Source organism: Haemorhous mexicanus, chromosome 4 (assembly GCF_027477595.1).
Source record: "Haemorhous mexicanus isolate bHaeMex1 chromosome 4, bHaeMex1.pri, whole genome shotgun sequence".
Taxonomy (NCBI): Eukaryota; Metazoa; Chordata; class Aves; order Passeriformes; family Fringillidae; genus Haemorhous; species Haemorhous mexicanus.
Genome location: NC_082344.1, coordinates 73,908,916 through 73,924,534, shown reverse-complemented (window position 1 = coordinate 73,924,534; position 15,619 = coordinate 73,908,916). Strand labels below are relative to the sequence as shown.

At 40.5% G+C, this 15,619-nt stretch overlaps 1 protein-coding gene across 2 annotated transcripts in view; it reads left to right on the top strand.

The window, feature by feature from the left end:
- CTNNA2 (catenin alpha 2) overlaps positions 1-15,619 on the top strand; it is a 469,832-nt gene that overhangs the window by 113,102 nt on the left and 341,111 nt on the right. For both annotated transcript variants that reach the window (XM_059845428.1, XM_059845429.1), the window contains exons 4-6: positions 61-231; positions 3,977-4,092; positions 6,187-6,453. In XM_059845428.1, the coding sequence (XP_059701411.1) occupies positions 61-231; positions 3,977-4,092; positions 6,187-6,453 (554 nt within the window). The remainder of the gene's footprint in view (positions 1-60; positions 232-3,976; positions 4,093-6,186; positions 6,454-15,619) is intronic.

Sequence of the window (15,619 nt, the reverse complement as noted above, 5' to 3'; positions counted from 1 at the left end):
AAAAAATAAAACGCAGCGGGCTGAACGCTAACCCGAGCCGCGTTTGTGTTCCGCTGGCAGGAGAGACGATGCGCATCGCCTCGTCGGAGTTCGCGGACGACCCCTGCTCCTCGGTGAAGAGGGGCACCATGGTGCGCGCCGCCCGCGCCCTGCTCTCGGCCGTCACTCGCCTGCTCATCCTGGCTGACATGGCTGATGTCATGAGGCTCCTCTCACACCTCAAAATCGTAGGTGTTTTTCACCTTCTCTCTTGGGTTTGTGCGTGGAAAAACGGGAGGAATCAGTTAGGAAGGTGGCTGTCCACAGTCCTTACTCTCTGCTTGGTTCTCTTGGGGTGCTGATCAGAGGTAGGAGTTAACACATTTCTGCATTAGTCTCATTCGTTTTCTAATTTTGCGCAAATTAATATTTGAACACTTAAAGCAAAATCTGTGAGCTGTCTTCAGTGACTGGACTAATACTGCTGTTACACAGCTCTCTGACCTGAACCGAAGCATTTGCTCCCCTCACATCTCTCCCCATTTACTTTCCCAGTATTTTTGTTTTCTGGCACAGTTTAGGTACTATAGTTGTCTACTATTCTTTTTTTTCTCTTTGTGACTTCTGAACATATCTAAAGAACAAAAGTTTAATTTGGAGAGAGACAACAGTACAACTGTCTAGTCAAAGACTACAGAGGAATTAAAGATTACCAGATAGTTTGGACAGATTTATATTCACTTTTGAATACACATTTTTATACAGGAGTATTAAAAAGATTTTGAGTTGAAACTAGGAAAGGCATTTTTCCACTTCCCTAGCTATTGCTCTGCTACATTTTTATTGGAGAAACAAATCATCAAAAACCTCTGAAACAAAATAAAATTGTGCAGAAAACCATATACAAAATATTTAAAGCCTGCAGAGTGCATGTGCGAATTCAGCAGGGGAGATGGAGGGTGTCTTCTTTTTAGCAGCTGTTCAAAAAGGGTTTTTTTTGTTTTTCCTTTTTTTTTTTTTTTTTATTTGTCTTTTTGATGGTGCAACTGCAATCTCATGTTCTGGAAAAACAGAACCCTTCAACTTGCAAACTGTGCAGATAACCTGAATAGCTAGAAAACAGTTTTCATAAGGAAAGAGGCCGATTTTTCAGCACAGGTTCTAGTGAGCTCTGCTTTAATGGATAAAATGCTGCTCTCAGAATTGTCAGCATGTGGCCCTGGTTACGTGCAGTGTAAGCAGTGTCTCTCTACAATATGCTTTAAATTTTTCCTCTCTATAATGCTCCGTGTAATTCAAATTGTCCTTTCCTAGCAAGGCCAACACTTCAATATCATAAGCAACTGTTTTTTTCTGAACATTATGATGAAAATTTGTATTCCAGCTCTTTCATGGGAAATGAGAAATTCTGTTCTATCATCTGAGATTTCTTTTGCAGCAGAGTACTCTGTTGTGGAAAATACAAATGTCCAGTGCTGGTTTGTCAGTGGCTGTATTTACTTGCACAGTTTGCACCTCAGATTTGCAAGGGCTATGTCTGGCAGTGTGGTTTGTAATCTCTGTATTTATCTAATGGTATTACAAGTTCAGTTTCAGAAGTCAGTGATCTCTGGTTCTTTTCAGCAAAATTCAACATAAGGACCTTAACTGTCACTTTTATTTTTATGTTAAAAAGGGTAATTTATTTCTGAGGATTGAACATGTAAATATCCTTATTTTACCACTTTACAGTGCTAACTGCTTTTAGACAAATGAATTACTAGGGGGGAAAATGGTTATACTATACAAAATTGATGGAGGAACAGCTCTTCTATTGACTCAAAGGTAACCTTCAAAGACTTGTGTAAGTTACCCATAAAATTAATGAACTAAAATAATTCTGCATGTCAGAGTAATGAAGCCTGATTTATGCTGAATTGTGCTGTAATCAGTTTTCTCTGAAAGCATGTCAAAGGCTTCCCAGGAAATGGTGCATTTTAATTAGTGTTTTAGAGGGAATATATGCAGGTGCTTTCTGGAAGGACTCTTGGTCATTGCATATCTTTCACACTGCTAAAATTAGAAATAGTGGTTATTGCAGAAGCTTTTGCAGCACATTAAAAAACCATGTACCGTTTTAGTATGTAGTCATGCACACAGAGGATTGTAGATCTATTGTCATTAACTCCAGGCTAGTTAATCAGAGGGACAGATCAGTTGAAGATGAGTGTTTTTTCAAGGATGGAGATTTTGTTCCAGTGTGAATTTGTAAAAAAGAAATTGTAATAACAAAAGTATCATTAAAAAGGAGCTTGTGCTCCTGTGCTTTCTGGTATTTCTCAGAACTGATTTCTTCAATTTGGAATCTGTGGTCTTAAGCCCTGACTGACATGGTAGAGTATGATCAGCATCCTTTGAAATCTGATTATCAGAGTGAAATCTCTGACAAAATTTTTAGGAATTTTATTTAATATGGAGCAGGCTTAGAAAAACGTGTATCAGTCTGTCATGCCTGTGCTTGGCATTACAAACATAGTAAAGATGAAAGTTTCAGCTATTTTAATGTAAATGTTTCCTGATAAAAAAGGAAAATGTGTATTTTGCAAGAAGATACTTCTTGCATATTTTGCAAGCAGTTCTGCAAGAGCAAGTTATTTAATACATTGATGCTTTTGCAATTTGTGTTAATGGTAAGGCAGTCAGTTCATTTTTAAAAAAACTCTGTTCTCCTTAAGAGTAGAAGAGGTAACTTGGATTCTGAATAAGCCTGTAGCTTGTAAATTGACAGAACTTGGTTTGTAATTTCCAATGTAACAGCTATGAATTTATGTTCCTGAATTATGCATTTTTCCAATAGAAATGTATGAGTTTGCTACTCTACTGCCCTGTAATTTGTAGATCTGCAGTAAGTAGGTAAAAGCTCAAAATGAAAATATACTCTCTCAGTGGCAGGAAAACACAGGGCAACTCAAGCAATAAAAAGACAGGTTCTGCACATAATTGTGCCTTTCTAAGCTATTAGACACCAGCTACTGCTGAATTTATCAATTCCCAGCAGTGTCTGGAGGGCTGCAAACCCCTGCTTGTCCCCATGCCAATAAGCTCTTGCCTTTTGAGGGGAAAATTTGTTATGCATGTTCTTATGAACTGCAGCTTTTAGCTGAACAACAGCTTTTAGCAGGAAGGATCAGTAACATCTTGTCAGTTCTCAGTGTTTTTGCTTGGAATTGCATTTATCTTGTGAGGGAGAGAAGTACAACTTTGAATTTCCATCTAGTCACACTAATGCTTCTTTTACTTATTGCATGAAAAGAGCATTTTATCCCTTCAGATATTTTTCTTGCTTTGCATAAGGTAAAGATTCACAATACATTTGGTGGATCAACTAGTTGGTATAACTGGGGTTTTGTATTTTTGTCTGTTAGCTACAGCATCATTGAAAAGTGCAGGTGTGGGTTTTTGTGTAGATTCTTTTCTCAGTGTTAAATAACTAAAGAATGAAAGCTCAAAACTGAGGAAAAAAGAAGTAATACAAATATTCTGTCTTGAAGCTATCATTTGTTTCACAAAGATAGAATGTTTTGGATTTATCAGGGTAAATTTGAACCTTAATGGAAAGTTTGAATTTCCTTTTTAAACATTTCTTGTCCAGAAGTGATAACTTTCTTTGTTTTCCCATAAAGCCTGTACCACACATTAAGAACATACTCATGTATTTTGTTTTGAACCCCATAGATATTAAATATTTCATCTGATAAGGGAAATTAAAGCAGTGATACCTTTGGCTTTAGCTTTACATGATCCCAAGGCACAGTAAATGGACAGTAATGCAGAGTGACAGCTGCTCGATTAAAAACCTAATTAAAGTTCACGGGACTCTCATAAAGCTTCTGTACAGTGATGGATGTGAAACCTAAATTGGATCCATGTAAGACAGAGTATTGGGTGGAACAGTCACAGACTTTGTCAAAGAGTGGATTAAAATGCTGACAGAGCTGATTTATTGTGTTACAGGTAGAGGAGGCACTAGAAGCTGTGAAAAATGCAACAAATGAGCAAGATTTAGCCAATCGCTTTAAGGAATTTGGGAAGGAAATGGTTAAACTGAACTATGTCGCTGCGAGGCGACAACAGGTGAGTACAGGAGGGGCTGGAAAAGTCCATCTTCATTCTAAAGTTCTCCTGGTTTATGTCCAAGTCTGGTTTAAAATGTACAATGAACCAGTAATTGCTATGTCATGGCCTGTAATTTAATTACACTGATTATTTTTGAATGTGAGGAAGTTTTTCAGAAGTACCATTTCTTTAAGAGTACGTTCCAAGAGGCCTCAATTAATAACAGATTGAAGGGTGAAAAGGGAAGTGATTCAGAAGGTTAAGGATAGTTTTAATTTGATGATTATTCCCATTTACTTCTAACCTATGCAGATTTCAGGTCACTCTGACAGCTGGTAAAGCATGAGCTCTTTGCTAGTTTAGTATAATTCAAGTTCAGGAGGAACAGAAATCTACTTTGTGCTTAAAACCATTATTAATAATTTTCAGATTTAAAAAAAAAAAAAATTCATTGCTAAAGCAGCTGAAAAAGAGACCAGAAATTCACGATAACATTTATTCAAGGCCTGTCATTGTACAGCTTTGCAATAAAGATAACTTTCCCCTGAACCCTGCTCTTTTCAAGACACTGTAGAGTTGTATAAGGTCTTTCCAACTTCAATTATATTTGAATACCACCAATAATTCAAGGATGTGCCATCTTTGTACTGCATTGAACACTGGATTTGGAAAGCTGGCTTTCCATATTCATCCACCTATTTACCTTATTTTCTGAATTGCAGTAATGACAGTTTTCTTCTGAATCATGATTCTGGGGCTTTTTTATGAAAAATAGCATTTTAAGAGTTATACTAAAATTGAATCATTGAATATCTCAAGTTGGAAGAGACCTGTAAGGATCATCAAGCTCATCTCCCTGTTCCTTGCAGGACTACAGAAGGCAAACCATCTGACTAAGGCAAATAAATTCAAATGCAGAATCTAGGCACTATATGGAGTATGCTCTTCTGTATATTCCCTGTGGAAATAGAGCTGCAAATATGGGGAAAAGAGAAAAATGTGAAATTTAATGGATGTCTAAACCTCTAAGTTCTCACTGAAAACACATGAATACGTTAAAAATTCTCTCTTGAAGACTCTTACCTGTCAGCCGTGTGTGGTTAAAATTAATCAGTGGGTAGAACCTTTAAATCCAGAATATCTGGGTCCTTTTTCAGTGTTGGCAATAGATTCCATGTGTGGACATAAGTAAACTATTCATCTCTCCAGACTGGTTTTAAAGTAGAAGTAATATTATTCACACTTTAAAAGTAGAAGTAACAATACTTTTTTATTTCTAATGTATATTATGAGGGCTGTCTTAATGTTTGTAAGGCTTTCAAGGACAGTATGATATACACTATAACTGAAAAAAAAATCAGAGGTTAAATAATAATAAATACATAGTGCTTATAACATATGGTGCAGTATCTGATTCTTGTTGTCAGAGGAAACAAAAGAAAGTATCTGTCATATTCTAAATATAAAACCTCTAAATGATATGAGGAAGAAAACAAAATATGAAGGGAAGCAAAATAGAAGTATTGAGAGGTATATTTATTAGGTCTTTAAGAACTAAAGCCATATGGTGTTAGGTCATAGGTTGGACTGGATGATCTCAGAGGTCTTTTCCAACCTAGTTAATTCCTGTGATTTTCCTGTTAATTCCTTAGTTAATTCCTGTGATTCTATGATATTCATCTATGTAATACTTTTAATTTGATTTTTTAAAGGTCTACCTTATGATAATTTTATAAAGGACATGGGTGTAGTAATTAGAAAAACAAGACACTTGCTGCAGCTGAAGTGTTGCCATTATAGAATCAGCAGACGGAATCCAGTTGTTTGAGAAGAGTAATTTTGAATGTTTTATGTGCATTTGTAATGGGTTTTTTCCAAAGGAAAGTGACTTTTAGGTAAGATATTGTGAGCAGAATGTAACAGCTTTAGTGACATAGGAGGACTCCAGGTCCTTGGGCAGGAGGGGAATTCTTTCAGTGATTTGTGGTGGGCTCTGCCATGGATTCCATCTCTCCAAACCACTGCATGGCATCCACGCCCGGATGCTCAAGGCAATACATTCTAACAAATACATTTAGTTTCCAACTCTAAAAGCTGTGTGCTCTCATCCAGGAGCTGAAGGATCCTCACTGCAGGGACGAGATGGCCGCAGCCCGCGGGGCTCTGAAGAAGAACGCCACCATGTTGTACACGGCCTCACAGGCCTTCCTGCGCCACCCCGACGTGGCGGCCACCAGGGCCAACAGGGACTACGTCTTCAAGCAAGTGCAGGAGGCAATTGCTGGCATCTCCAATGCTGCCCAGGCCACCTCGCCCACCGATGAGAACAAGGGCCACACTGGCATAGGAGAGCTCGCTGCTGCTTTGAATGAGTTTGATGTGAGTATCAGCACACAATCTACAGAGCTTTTAACTAAGTTGTTATATAGGACTCAAATTCCCCTTTTCATTCACATCCATTTCCTCAGACTGCAGAGGTAGAGTGAAATCAAGCCACCCACACAGGGAGGAATGATGCAGCTGACTTTAGGGATATTAGAAGGCTAATTAATTTATTATAATATCTTATTTTATACTATATTACATTACATTTAAACTGAATCTGCACAAGCACCCAACTCAACTCAACTGCCCAGAATCTTGTGACTGTCTGCTGACCAACAGTCTGGACACCAGCTTGGCCTTGATAGGCCAAGGAAACAAAGCATCGCCACTTTGGGTAAACCATATCCATATTTCATTCTACTTTGGTACTACAACACAGGAGCAGCCTGTGAGATAAGAATTGTTTTGATTATTCTTTTTTCTTCTTCTCTCACTGCTTCTCTCAGGTTTAGAGAATGTGAATCCCACACAGAGGCAAAGGGCAGACATCGGTTTGTGTTGGTTTTGGTGAGGAATAGTTGTTTGCTGCTAATGGACTGGAATTACAAGGGGTTTTTGTGCTCATATGCAGTGGCTGGGTTAGTGAGAAAAAGAAATTCTTGTTATCCTTAGGATCCTTGACAAATCTCACTACATGGCTCTAGAAAATGCAAAGTCTGATTAATCTGGCAGTTTAGTTATGTGACCAAGATCTGGGGTTGCTTGAGTGGTAAAATCATGTTTGCCTAGCAAGTCAGGAAGACAAGACGAGAAAATGAAAATGCTCATGGAGCTCAGTGTCCTGGAAACATTAACATTCAACTTGAATCATAAATTATGTTAATCAAAGGCATGGAAAAACATCTTTCAAGCAGAGTTGATAGCAGTCATTCAGCTGTGGGCAAAGTGCTGCAGCCTCTGTTCCAGCAGTAGATAAGGTTTCGCTTAAGCAACTTTCCTGACAGCTAATTGTTTAGCTGTTAATTTCATTAGCAGTCCTGTCTGATGATTTCTCAATGTGAGGATTGTACTTCAGGCAGTGAACAAAAAGGTTATTGCCGACAGTCTCTGACAATATTTTCACCTTTCATTTTGACTTAAGGCAAAGACTTGTTGAAATTATTACTGGGGAATGGTGTCCTTTTCACTTTGATTAAGACACAAGGTTGCAATCCCTGCATCTGTCACATCAGGAGCTGCTCAGTCCTGCTGCACTTAGGGCTGGAAGTGGGAGTGTAGTGCAGGTGGTTCATCTCACAGCATGTTGGACTGGGCTTGTCTCCTCCAACTGTTCTTACATCTGTGGTTCTACCTGCACAATTACTGTGGGTTAAGATTTAAGGAATTCCTCAGGGTTTTCAAGGCCCTCTCAGCTCACAGGTCCCTGGTTGGTAAGATCCTGGGAATAATATCCCTGTGTGGTCTGATTGTGCTCCAGCTTTTGTGTGGGACTTTGCACATTATGGACAACAAAGGTTTGACAAACAGGGACAGAAAACATGTGACTTCTCAGTCCCAAACTGATGATGCTGCTGCTGCTGCCTTCTGGAACAAAAGCTCAATGCAAAGAGAGTTGTTGTGCTTAGTGAAAATAAATGTAGTGAAGACTGTGCAAGACATCAGATATTGTCCCCTGCCTGTATAAGAGTATTCATCCTTTTTCTCCTCAGGTAAAGTCTTTTCCACTTTCAGTGATCTTGCAGGAGCCATGCATGTGTGTGGGAGATGTGTAGCCGTAGTAGCGTGTTCTGTTCATAATTATTTGTGGAAAACCAGCCTTTTTGGGGAATTCTCTCTTCCTTATTTTAGGAAACTAAATGAAAACTTTGACTTATGAGGATACAGAGACTGAAACAATTGTATTATTCATTTTCTAACTCACTGCTTAGCTGTTGAAGGAGATTTATTCACACCTAATTGTGCATCAAAGATGGCATTCCCTAACCTCTAGGGAAAGTCAGAATTTATGGCTGGTGATGGTGGGATGATTGTGAATTTACATTTATGTTTTACAAGCAAGAAAACAAGCAATATTAGCAGACTAGAGAAACTGTGTCATGAGTTAAAAGGTGGTGGAGAAAAAATACTTGCTTTTTATGTTGGCACTATATTACTTCAGCAAGGGAAAGGAACTTTCTATTTTCTAATGAAAATATTTTACAGAATATTTATTTTACAGTCTCAGTCATATTAATTGAGATCAGTTTATATTTGGTAGGAAGTGCTTAGTAAACCCTGCATTATCTGCCAAGATGATTATTCTGTATTAAAAATAAGCTTACAGGTTTTTTCCATTATTTTAACACTTCTCAGCCTTCATTATTTCAGATTTTGGAATTAGTGTTCTGTGGCTTAGTGCTTCAGATAACTGCAGTGTGAATAATTTGAACATTTTCTCAGTCAAAATATCATCACATAAAATACAAATAATTATTCTACCTACTTGAAGCACAGCCATTGTGTTTAACTAGGTCTTTTGATAATTGTCACACTCTATGCACTGGGGGGGTTGTGTAAAGTCACCTGTGAGTTATTAGCAGCAAAGTTTTGAAATTAGTTGTCATTTATTGCGTCTCAGACATAATTTATGTAGAAATAAGGAGAGCTCACAAATCTGTTCCTTAGAAGACTTTTTCCTTTAAAATCCTATTTGAAATTGTTGGATGACAAAAGAACATGTTTAATGCATTGTTGCTTTGTCCTTTCACTTCCATGTTGCTGCTTTACTTAGATAGTTTAGAAATAGGTATTCCTGGTCTTACTAGTAATTTATTATTAAAATTTGGCATATATTTTATGCTCATGAAATATCTCTGAGTCCTTAATGCAAATGGAGGTGCACAGTTTATTTCCCCTTCATGATATTTTGCCAAATTTATGGAAGTTGCATAGATAAATTTTTAAAGACCTTCCTTTGAACTCTGAAAAGGCTCTGTTTTCACTCAGGAAATGGTAGTTTTGATCTGGTAAGCTCTCATCTCTTCTGGTTATGGAGGGACTGCTGTGTTGGCACATGTGAAACTGTGGGATGGATTTATCTGGTGTCCTCCCCACAGCCCTGATGGTGTGCAGCAGAGACAGGACCTCCACATCAAACTGGAGTGTGGTGGGGAGGTAGATAGAAAGAGAATGAAATTATTGAGTGAGAAGAAATGCAATGAGAAGGACCAGGAAACTGTGCTGGATGAAAACTGAGATGAAGGTAGATGGCATTGACACTGGTGTGTGTTTGGTAACTTCAAAGGGGTAAAAATATATGTGGATGTGAAAATATATATTTATATCTAGAAATAAAGTAAGGGAATAATTTTATTCAGGGAAAGGAGCAGAGCTGAGGAAGGAAAAGCTGAGGGAGCTGGGAAAGGGCTGAGCCTGGAGCAAAGGAGGCTCAGGGGGGACCTTGTGGCTCTGCACAGCTCCTGCCAGGAGGGGACAGCCGGGGGGGGTCGGGCTCTGCTCCCAGGGAACAGGGACAGGAGGAGAGGGAATGGCCTCAAGCTGTGCCAGGGAGGTTTAGATTGGAGATCAGGGAAGTTTTCTTCACCCAGAGGCTTGTCCAGCCCTGGCACAGCTGCCCAGGGCAGTGGTGGAGTCCCCAAGTCTGGGGGAATTTAAAAGCCATGGGGATGTGGCACTTGGGGACATGGCTTATTGGTGGCCTTGGCAGGGCTGGAGTTGGACTCGATGATCCAAGAGAGCTTTTCCAGTCCAAACCATTCTGTCATTCCATGATTGTCTGTGCCACAGCCAGGCCTGCACACAGATTGTCAGGGAATGTGTTCTCCATGATGGAATAGAGAGGGGGCAGTGACAGGCAAAAATAGGATTTGCTGGGCACTTGGGATCTCTGGTGAGTAGGAGGGTGCCTGCTCTCAGAGTATGGGCTGGGATTACAATTCCTGAGTCCCGAGGAGTGGAGCTGTGTCAGTGGGATGTGTGACAACACCTCAGAAGTGCTAATCACAGTGGAAATTCAGATCCTAGGGGTTTCAGACCTACAATTCTTTACATTTTAAGCAATTCTAAATAATTTCCTTTAGATTTGGATATGAAAAATGAGGGTAATCATTCTTGCACAGTGCTGGGAGGGTGGGTGTAATGGTGTTGTAAATATAAAGCTGTTTACTATGCATGCACCATACCTCCATAAAAGGATTATTCCTGTGTTTGAAGCAAGGCTTGTATTATCTGCAATAAAATAAAATAGAATTTATAAATCCTATGATTTAGAGAGAGGAGGCAAAGATATCTAAAGGAAAAAAGGACCAAAACCCCTTTCCTCCACTGATGCCAAAAGCAAATATCTGTTGTTTTCTGTATTGCTCCAGAAAGAACTGATGAGATGGCTTGGCTGACTTTTGTCCCTGACTTTTGTGTTTGTGTGTGCAAGTTCTGCCTCTAGCAAGGGAATAAAGTGATATTTTGTTTGTTAAAAGAAATATATAGTGCTTAGTTGATATATGTTAATCTAAGCAGACAAGCCCTACAGCTGATGTTGTTTTATCTGATGTTTTATAATTTTTTTATCTTTTTTAATATTGGACTGCAACTTTTGTCTTTAAAGTTGCAGTCCAGCAGCATTGGTCCTTGTTGCATCTCCAGCTGCTAAGCCTGTGGGTCACCCCTTTACTCTCTGACTTCTGAGTATGAAAATAATTTGGTTTATAAAGGAATTTAAAGGACACAAAGGGGAAGTGGTCACAGCACCAAACCTGCCAGAGTTCAAGTAGCATTTGGACAATGCTCTGAGGCACAGGGTGGGACTCTTGGTGTTGTCCTGGGAAGGGCCAGGAGTTGGACTGGTTGATCCATGTGGGTCCCTCCCAACTCAGGCAGGATTCTATGATTTAATATGGTTCAGAATTGTAAGAGGTGGTTAAAATGATTTTTAGTACTTGAGGTATTCATGTATTTGGGATAGGTCCCAGGGTACTGAAATTGTACTATTTTTTGTCATGAGCAGCATTTGAACTGAGAAATTACAGGCAGAATAACTCAATCTTAAATGAATTTTTGAACAGAGCAAGTCAGCTATCTAGGAGCTGACTACATTTGATGAGAAACAAAGTGTCTGGTGACACTAGTCACTGTCCTCCAGGCTGTTAAATGCAGCTCATAATTAATAAATGGGCTATCATAACATATTTCGTGAATACATTAATGCTCCTTAAGGAATATTTTGCATGGCTAAAGACTGCAGTGCACCTTCAATGGAGTGAAAGATCTAATAAGTGGGTAATGAGGGAAAAACATTACAGAAAAACTGAAAAGACAAAGTATCTGGGTATAGCAATAGCAAAGACTGCTTTTCTTTTTTTTTTTTTTTTTTTTTTTGGTACTAATATTAGGAGCTGTCAAAATGTGGCAGGAATGTAGCAGAAAAATGCTGTGTCATTAAGTGGCTACCTTTAAAATGCTCCTTTTTGGACAAATACCTGCTAGATGATCTGAGAATGGATTTTTGCAGAACATTTTTGGAATTGCAATTTGCTTATAAATGTGTTCTTCAGGGAGGTGATTTGTGATGCTGCAGAGAACAGAACAAAATGTGAGCTTCGAAAGGAGAATTGAGATGTGTTTGTTTCACCACTCAAATTCATAAGAAACAATTCCAGAAATATTACTGCACATCTGACAGCAATTTGAAACCAGACTTGTTGAGCTTGAGTAGCTCTTGCCCAGGCAAATGGCAATTCCTGTATAATAGCAACTCTATAATGAATTTAACTGGGAATGCACTGGGGAAAGTGTGCTGCAAATTCAGATAACCTCATGTATGGATTTAGGTGAAATATGGAAGAATCTCAGAATGGTTTGGGTAGGAAGGGACATTAAAGATCATCTCGTTTCAGCCCCCTGCCATGAGCAGGAACACTTTCCACTGTCACAGGTTGTTCCAAGCCCTGTCCAGCCTGTCATTCTCCCTTGTCCTTGTCCCTTCTGCTCATCCCTCCCCACCCTGCCAGGGAATAATTCCCAATATCCCATATAACCTTGTTCTCTGGCAGTGTGAAGCCATTCCCTGTGTCCTGTCCCTCCATCCCTTGTCCCCAGTCCCTCTACAGCTCTCCTGGAGCTGCTTTAGGCCCTGGAAGGGCTCTGAGGGCTCCATGGAGCCTTTTCTTCTTCAGGTGAGCACCCCCAGCTCTCCCAGCCTGGCTCCAGAGCAGAGGGGCTCCAGCCATCTGATCAACTTTGTGGGTCTCATCCAGACTCATTCCCCCAAGTCCACAAATTTCTTGTGTTGGGAGCCCCAAAATACAGTTGGATTTTATTTTTTTTTTTTTCCTGTCCCTGGTGCAGCTGAAGTGCCAAGCCAAGTCTTTTCCTGTGTGAAGGCAGCCAGGCTGCACCTCAATGTTTCCAAAACTTTGGTGCTGTAGTGAGATACTTTGGCACTTTCTGCACTCCTCAGGTCTCCTCTGAGTGGGGAAACATCAGACTGGCCATGCTTTGCATATTAAGAAAACAATAACCAACAGCAAAATGTTGCATTTTACACTGAATCCAAAAACCTTCACCTGTTTGCAGAGCAGTGTTTGAGGATGCTGAACTGATGTCTCAAATGAGGAAGAAACAGAGTAAATTTTTGGGGTCCTGATGATGCTGAGGGGCCAAACAAGCTTTTCCTTTCAGTTGTTGCTGCATTTCCCATTACAAGCCCTTCTGCATATGTATGGGCTAGTTTATATATTGCTGTGGAAAGGGTCAGCTCCAGAGTACAAAGGATGGCTCTGGAGATGTCAGGATTTTGGAAGCAAATGCGTGGCAAAAATGTGATCTCTGTGAAGGGAAGCAGCCTGGGTAACTGAGGATTAGGATCTCATTGCACTCATTCCCCTTTAGAGTGGGAATGGTGCTGCTGAGCTGTATTTGCTGTATAGGAGCACCATCTAGTGGGTTTCTGGTTTATATTTTTTTATGTCTATGAATTTTTTTTTTCCCCTCTGAAATGCTCTTGTATAGTAAACTAGTATCATGGAAAGATTTAGCAATCAAAAATACTTGTTGGAGTTTAACCGTAGCACTTTGCTACCACTTCTTTGGGTGGTAGAAAGAGCCTTTTGCCAACACACCAACTGCTGCCTGTGCTTCCCTATCAAAATACATGTAACCTGTTTGCAGCAGGCCACTTCATTTGCAAAGGAATTTTTGTGAGCACAAATTTGTTAGACATACTAAAAACATAGACAAGAAACATGCTTTAAAAACCTGTCATTTCTATAAGGAAATGTGTTTTCTGCAGCAGTAGTTATTGCATTATTGTTCAAATTATTGCAGGTTTCTTAATTTCTTGTTAATGTAAGTAAGAATATCTGAAGTGCTAAATCAAAAACATAATAAATTTTCTTTCAGGTTACTTATGATAGCTCGAAAAGAGCACGAAGTGAAATTTCTAATTAGACTACACTTGCTACTATTTTGCCTGTGTTTTTTTAGCACCTCTGAGATGCTTCTGTAGCTGAGGTATGTGAGAAGTGAACACCTCCACTCTTTCAGGGAAGCAGCATCTCCATGTACATTTGGAGAGCAGTCAGGAGAGGGGGCTGGGGAGGTGGGGGCTGTTGCTTGTGCTGGTGGTTGTGCACTCCTGCCTGAGTGGGATGCTCGTGAAGCTGCTGTGGGTGCATCCAGCTTGCTGTGCCAGAGGGAAAGGTCAGAGAATCACAGCATGGTTTGGGTTGGAAAGGAACTTAAAGACCATCTTGTTCCACCCTCTGCCATGGGCAGGGACACTTCCCAGTATCCCAGGTTGCTCCAAGCCCTGTCCAACATAGTCTTGGACACCTCCAGGGATAGGGAAGCCACCAACACCCTCACAGTCAAGAATTTCTTCCCAATATGCCATATGACCCAGCCATTTCTCCTGTCCTGTAACTCCATGCCCTTGTTCAAAATCCCTCTCTGGGTTTTTGGAGCCCCTGTGAATTATTTCTCTTTTGTTTCATGACTCCAGAGCAGCTCATTGGAAGCTGCAGTTTAGCATTGCACCGTCCAGCTGCATGGTGTGTCTGTGTAACACGGCATTGTGACAGGTAGAAACATTTGATTTATTGCTAAACAGGAGATCAACAGCCTTATTAGCATTGCAGAGACATGGACAAAGGTGCAGAAACCAAACCTCTGAGCACACAGCATTTATTTTCGCAGTAGTGCGGGTGCTTCTGACAAAGAAATACATCAAACACTCTTATTTATATGGTCTTGTCTCCAAGTTACTCAGAAAAACTAGGTCCCTCAGTATATCATATGCTTCCTTCTACTCAAAGGCAGTTTTTCCTGCTGGCTTGTGGTTGTGGCATTGTTTATGTAAAATATCTATCACACTTTGCAGTGGCATTTACCATGAAAATTGCATTTTCCTTGTGCTGAGGGCAGTTGTGTATTTGCTGTCTCAGGAAGTGTTAAAAGCCCTGTGCATGTACGTCCTGGGGTGACTTTGTGTGCTTGTATGTGGCCAGCAGGAGCAGGGAGGTCATTCTCCCCCCGTACTCAGCCCTGGTGAGGCCACACCTTGAGTGCTGTGTCCAGTTCTGGCCCTTCTCTTTGGGAAGGACATTGAGACACTTGAGTGTGTCCAGAGGAGGGCAGTGAGGCTGGAGAGGGGCTGGGAACACAAACCCTGTGTGGAACCACTGAGGGAGCTGGGGGTGCTCAGCCTTGAGAAAAGGAGACTCAGGGGTGACCTTATCACTCTCTACAGCTCCTGAAAGGTGCCTGTGCTCAGCTGGGGCTGGGTTCTGTCCCCAGGCAGCACTGACACAACCAGAGCTCACAGCCTCAAGCTGCGCCAAGGGAAATATGGGTTGAATGTTAGGAAAAATTTTTTACATAAGGAGTGGTAAAGTTCTGGAATGTTCTGCCCAGGGAGGTGGTGGAGTCACCATCTCTGGATGTGTTTAACAAAGCCTGGATGTGGCACTGGGTGCCAGGGTTGAGTTGAGGTGTTGGGGCTGGGTTGGACTCGATGATCTTGAGGGTCTTTTCCACCCTGGTAATTCTGTGAATTCTGTGATTCTGTGTATCCCAAATTTTTCTGTTTATGCTGGCTAGTAAGTTCTGCACCTTTAAGACTGGTTCTGAGAGCGAAGTGGGGGAGAAGCAGTTTGCAGAAAGTGCACTGGATTCCCCTGCATTCCTTCTCAGGAGCTCTGCAGCACAGACAGCAGGATAGAGCTTT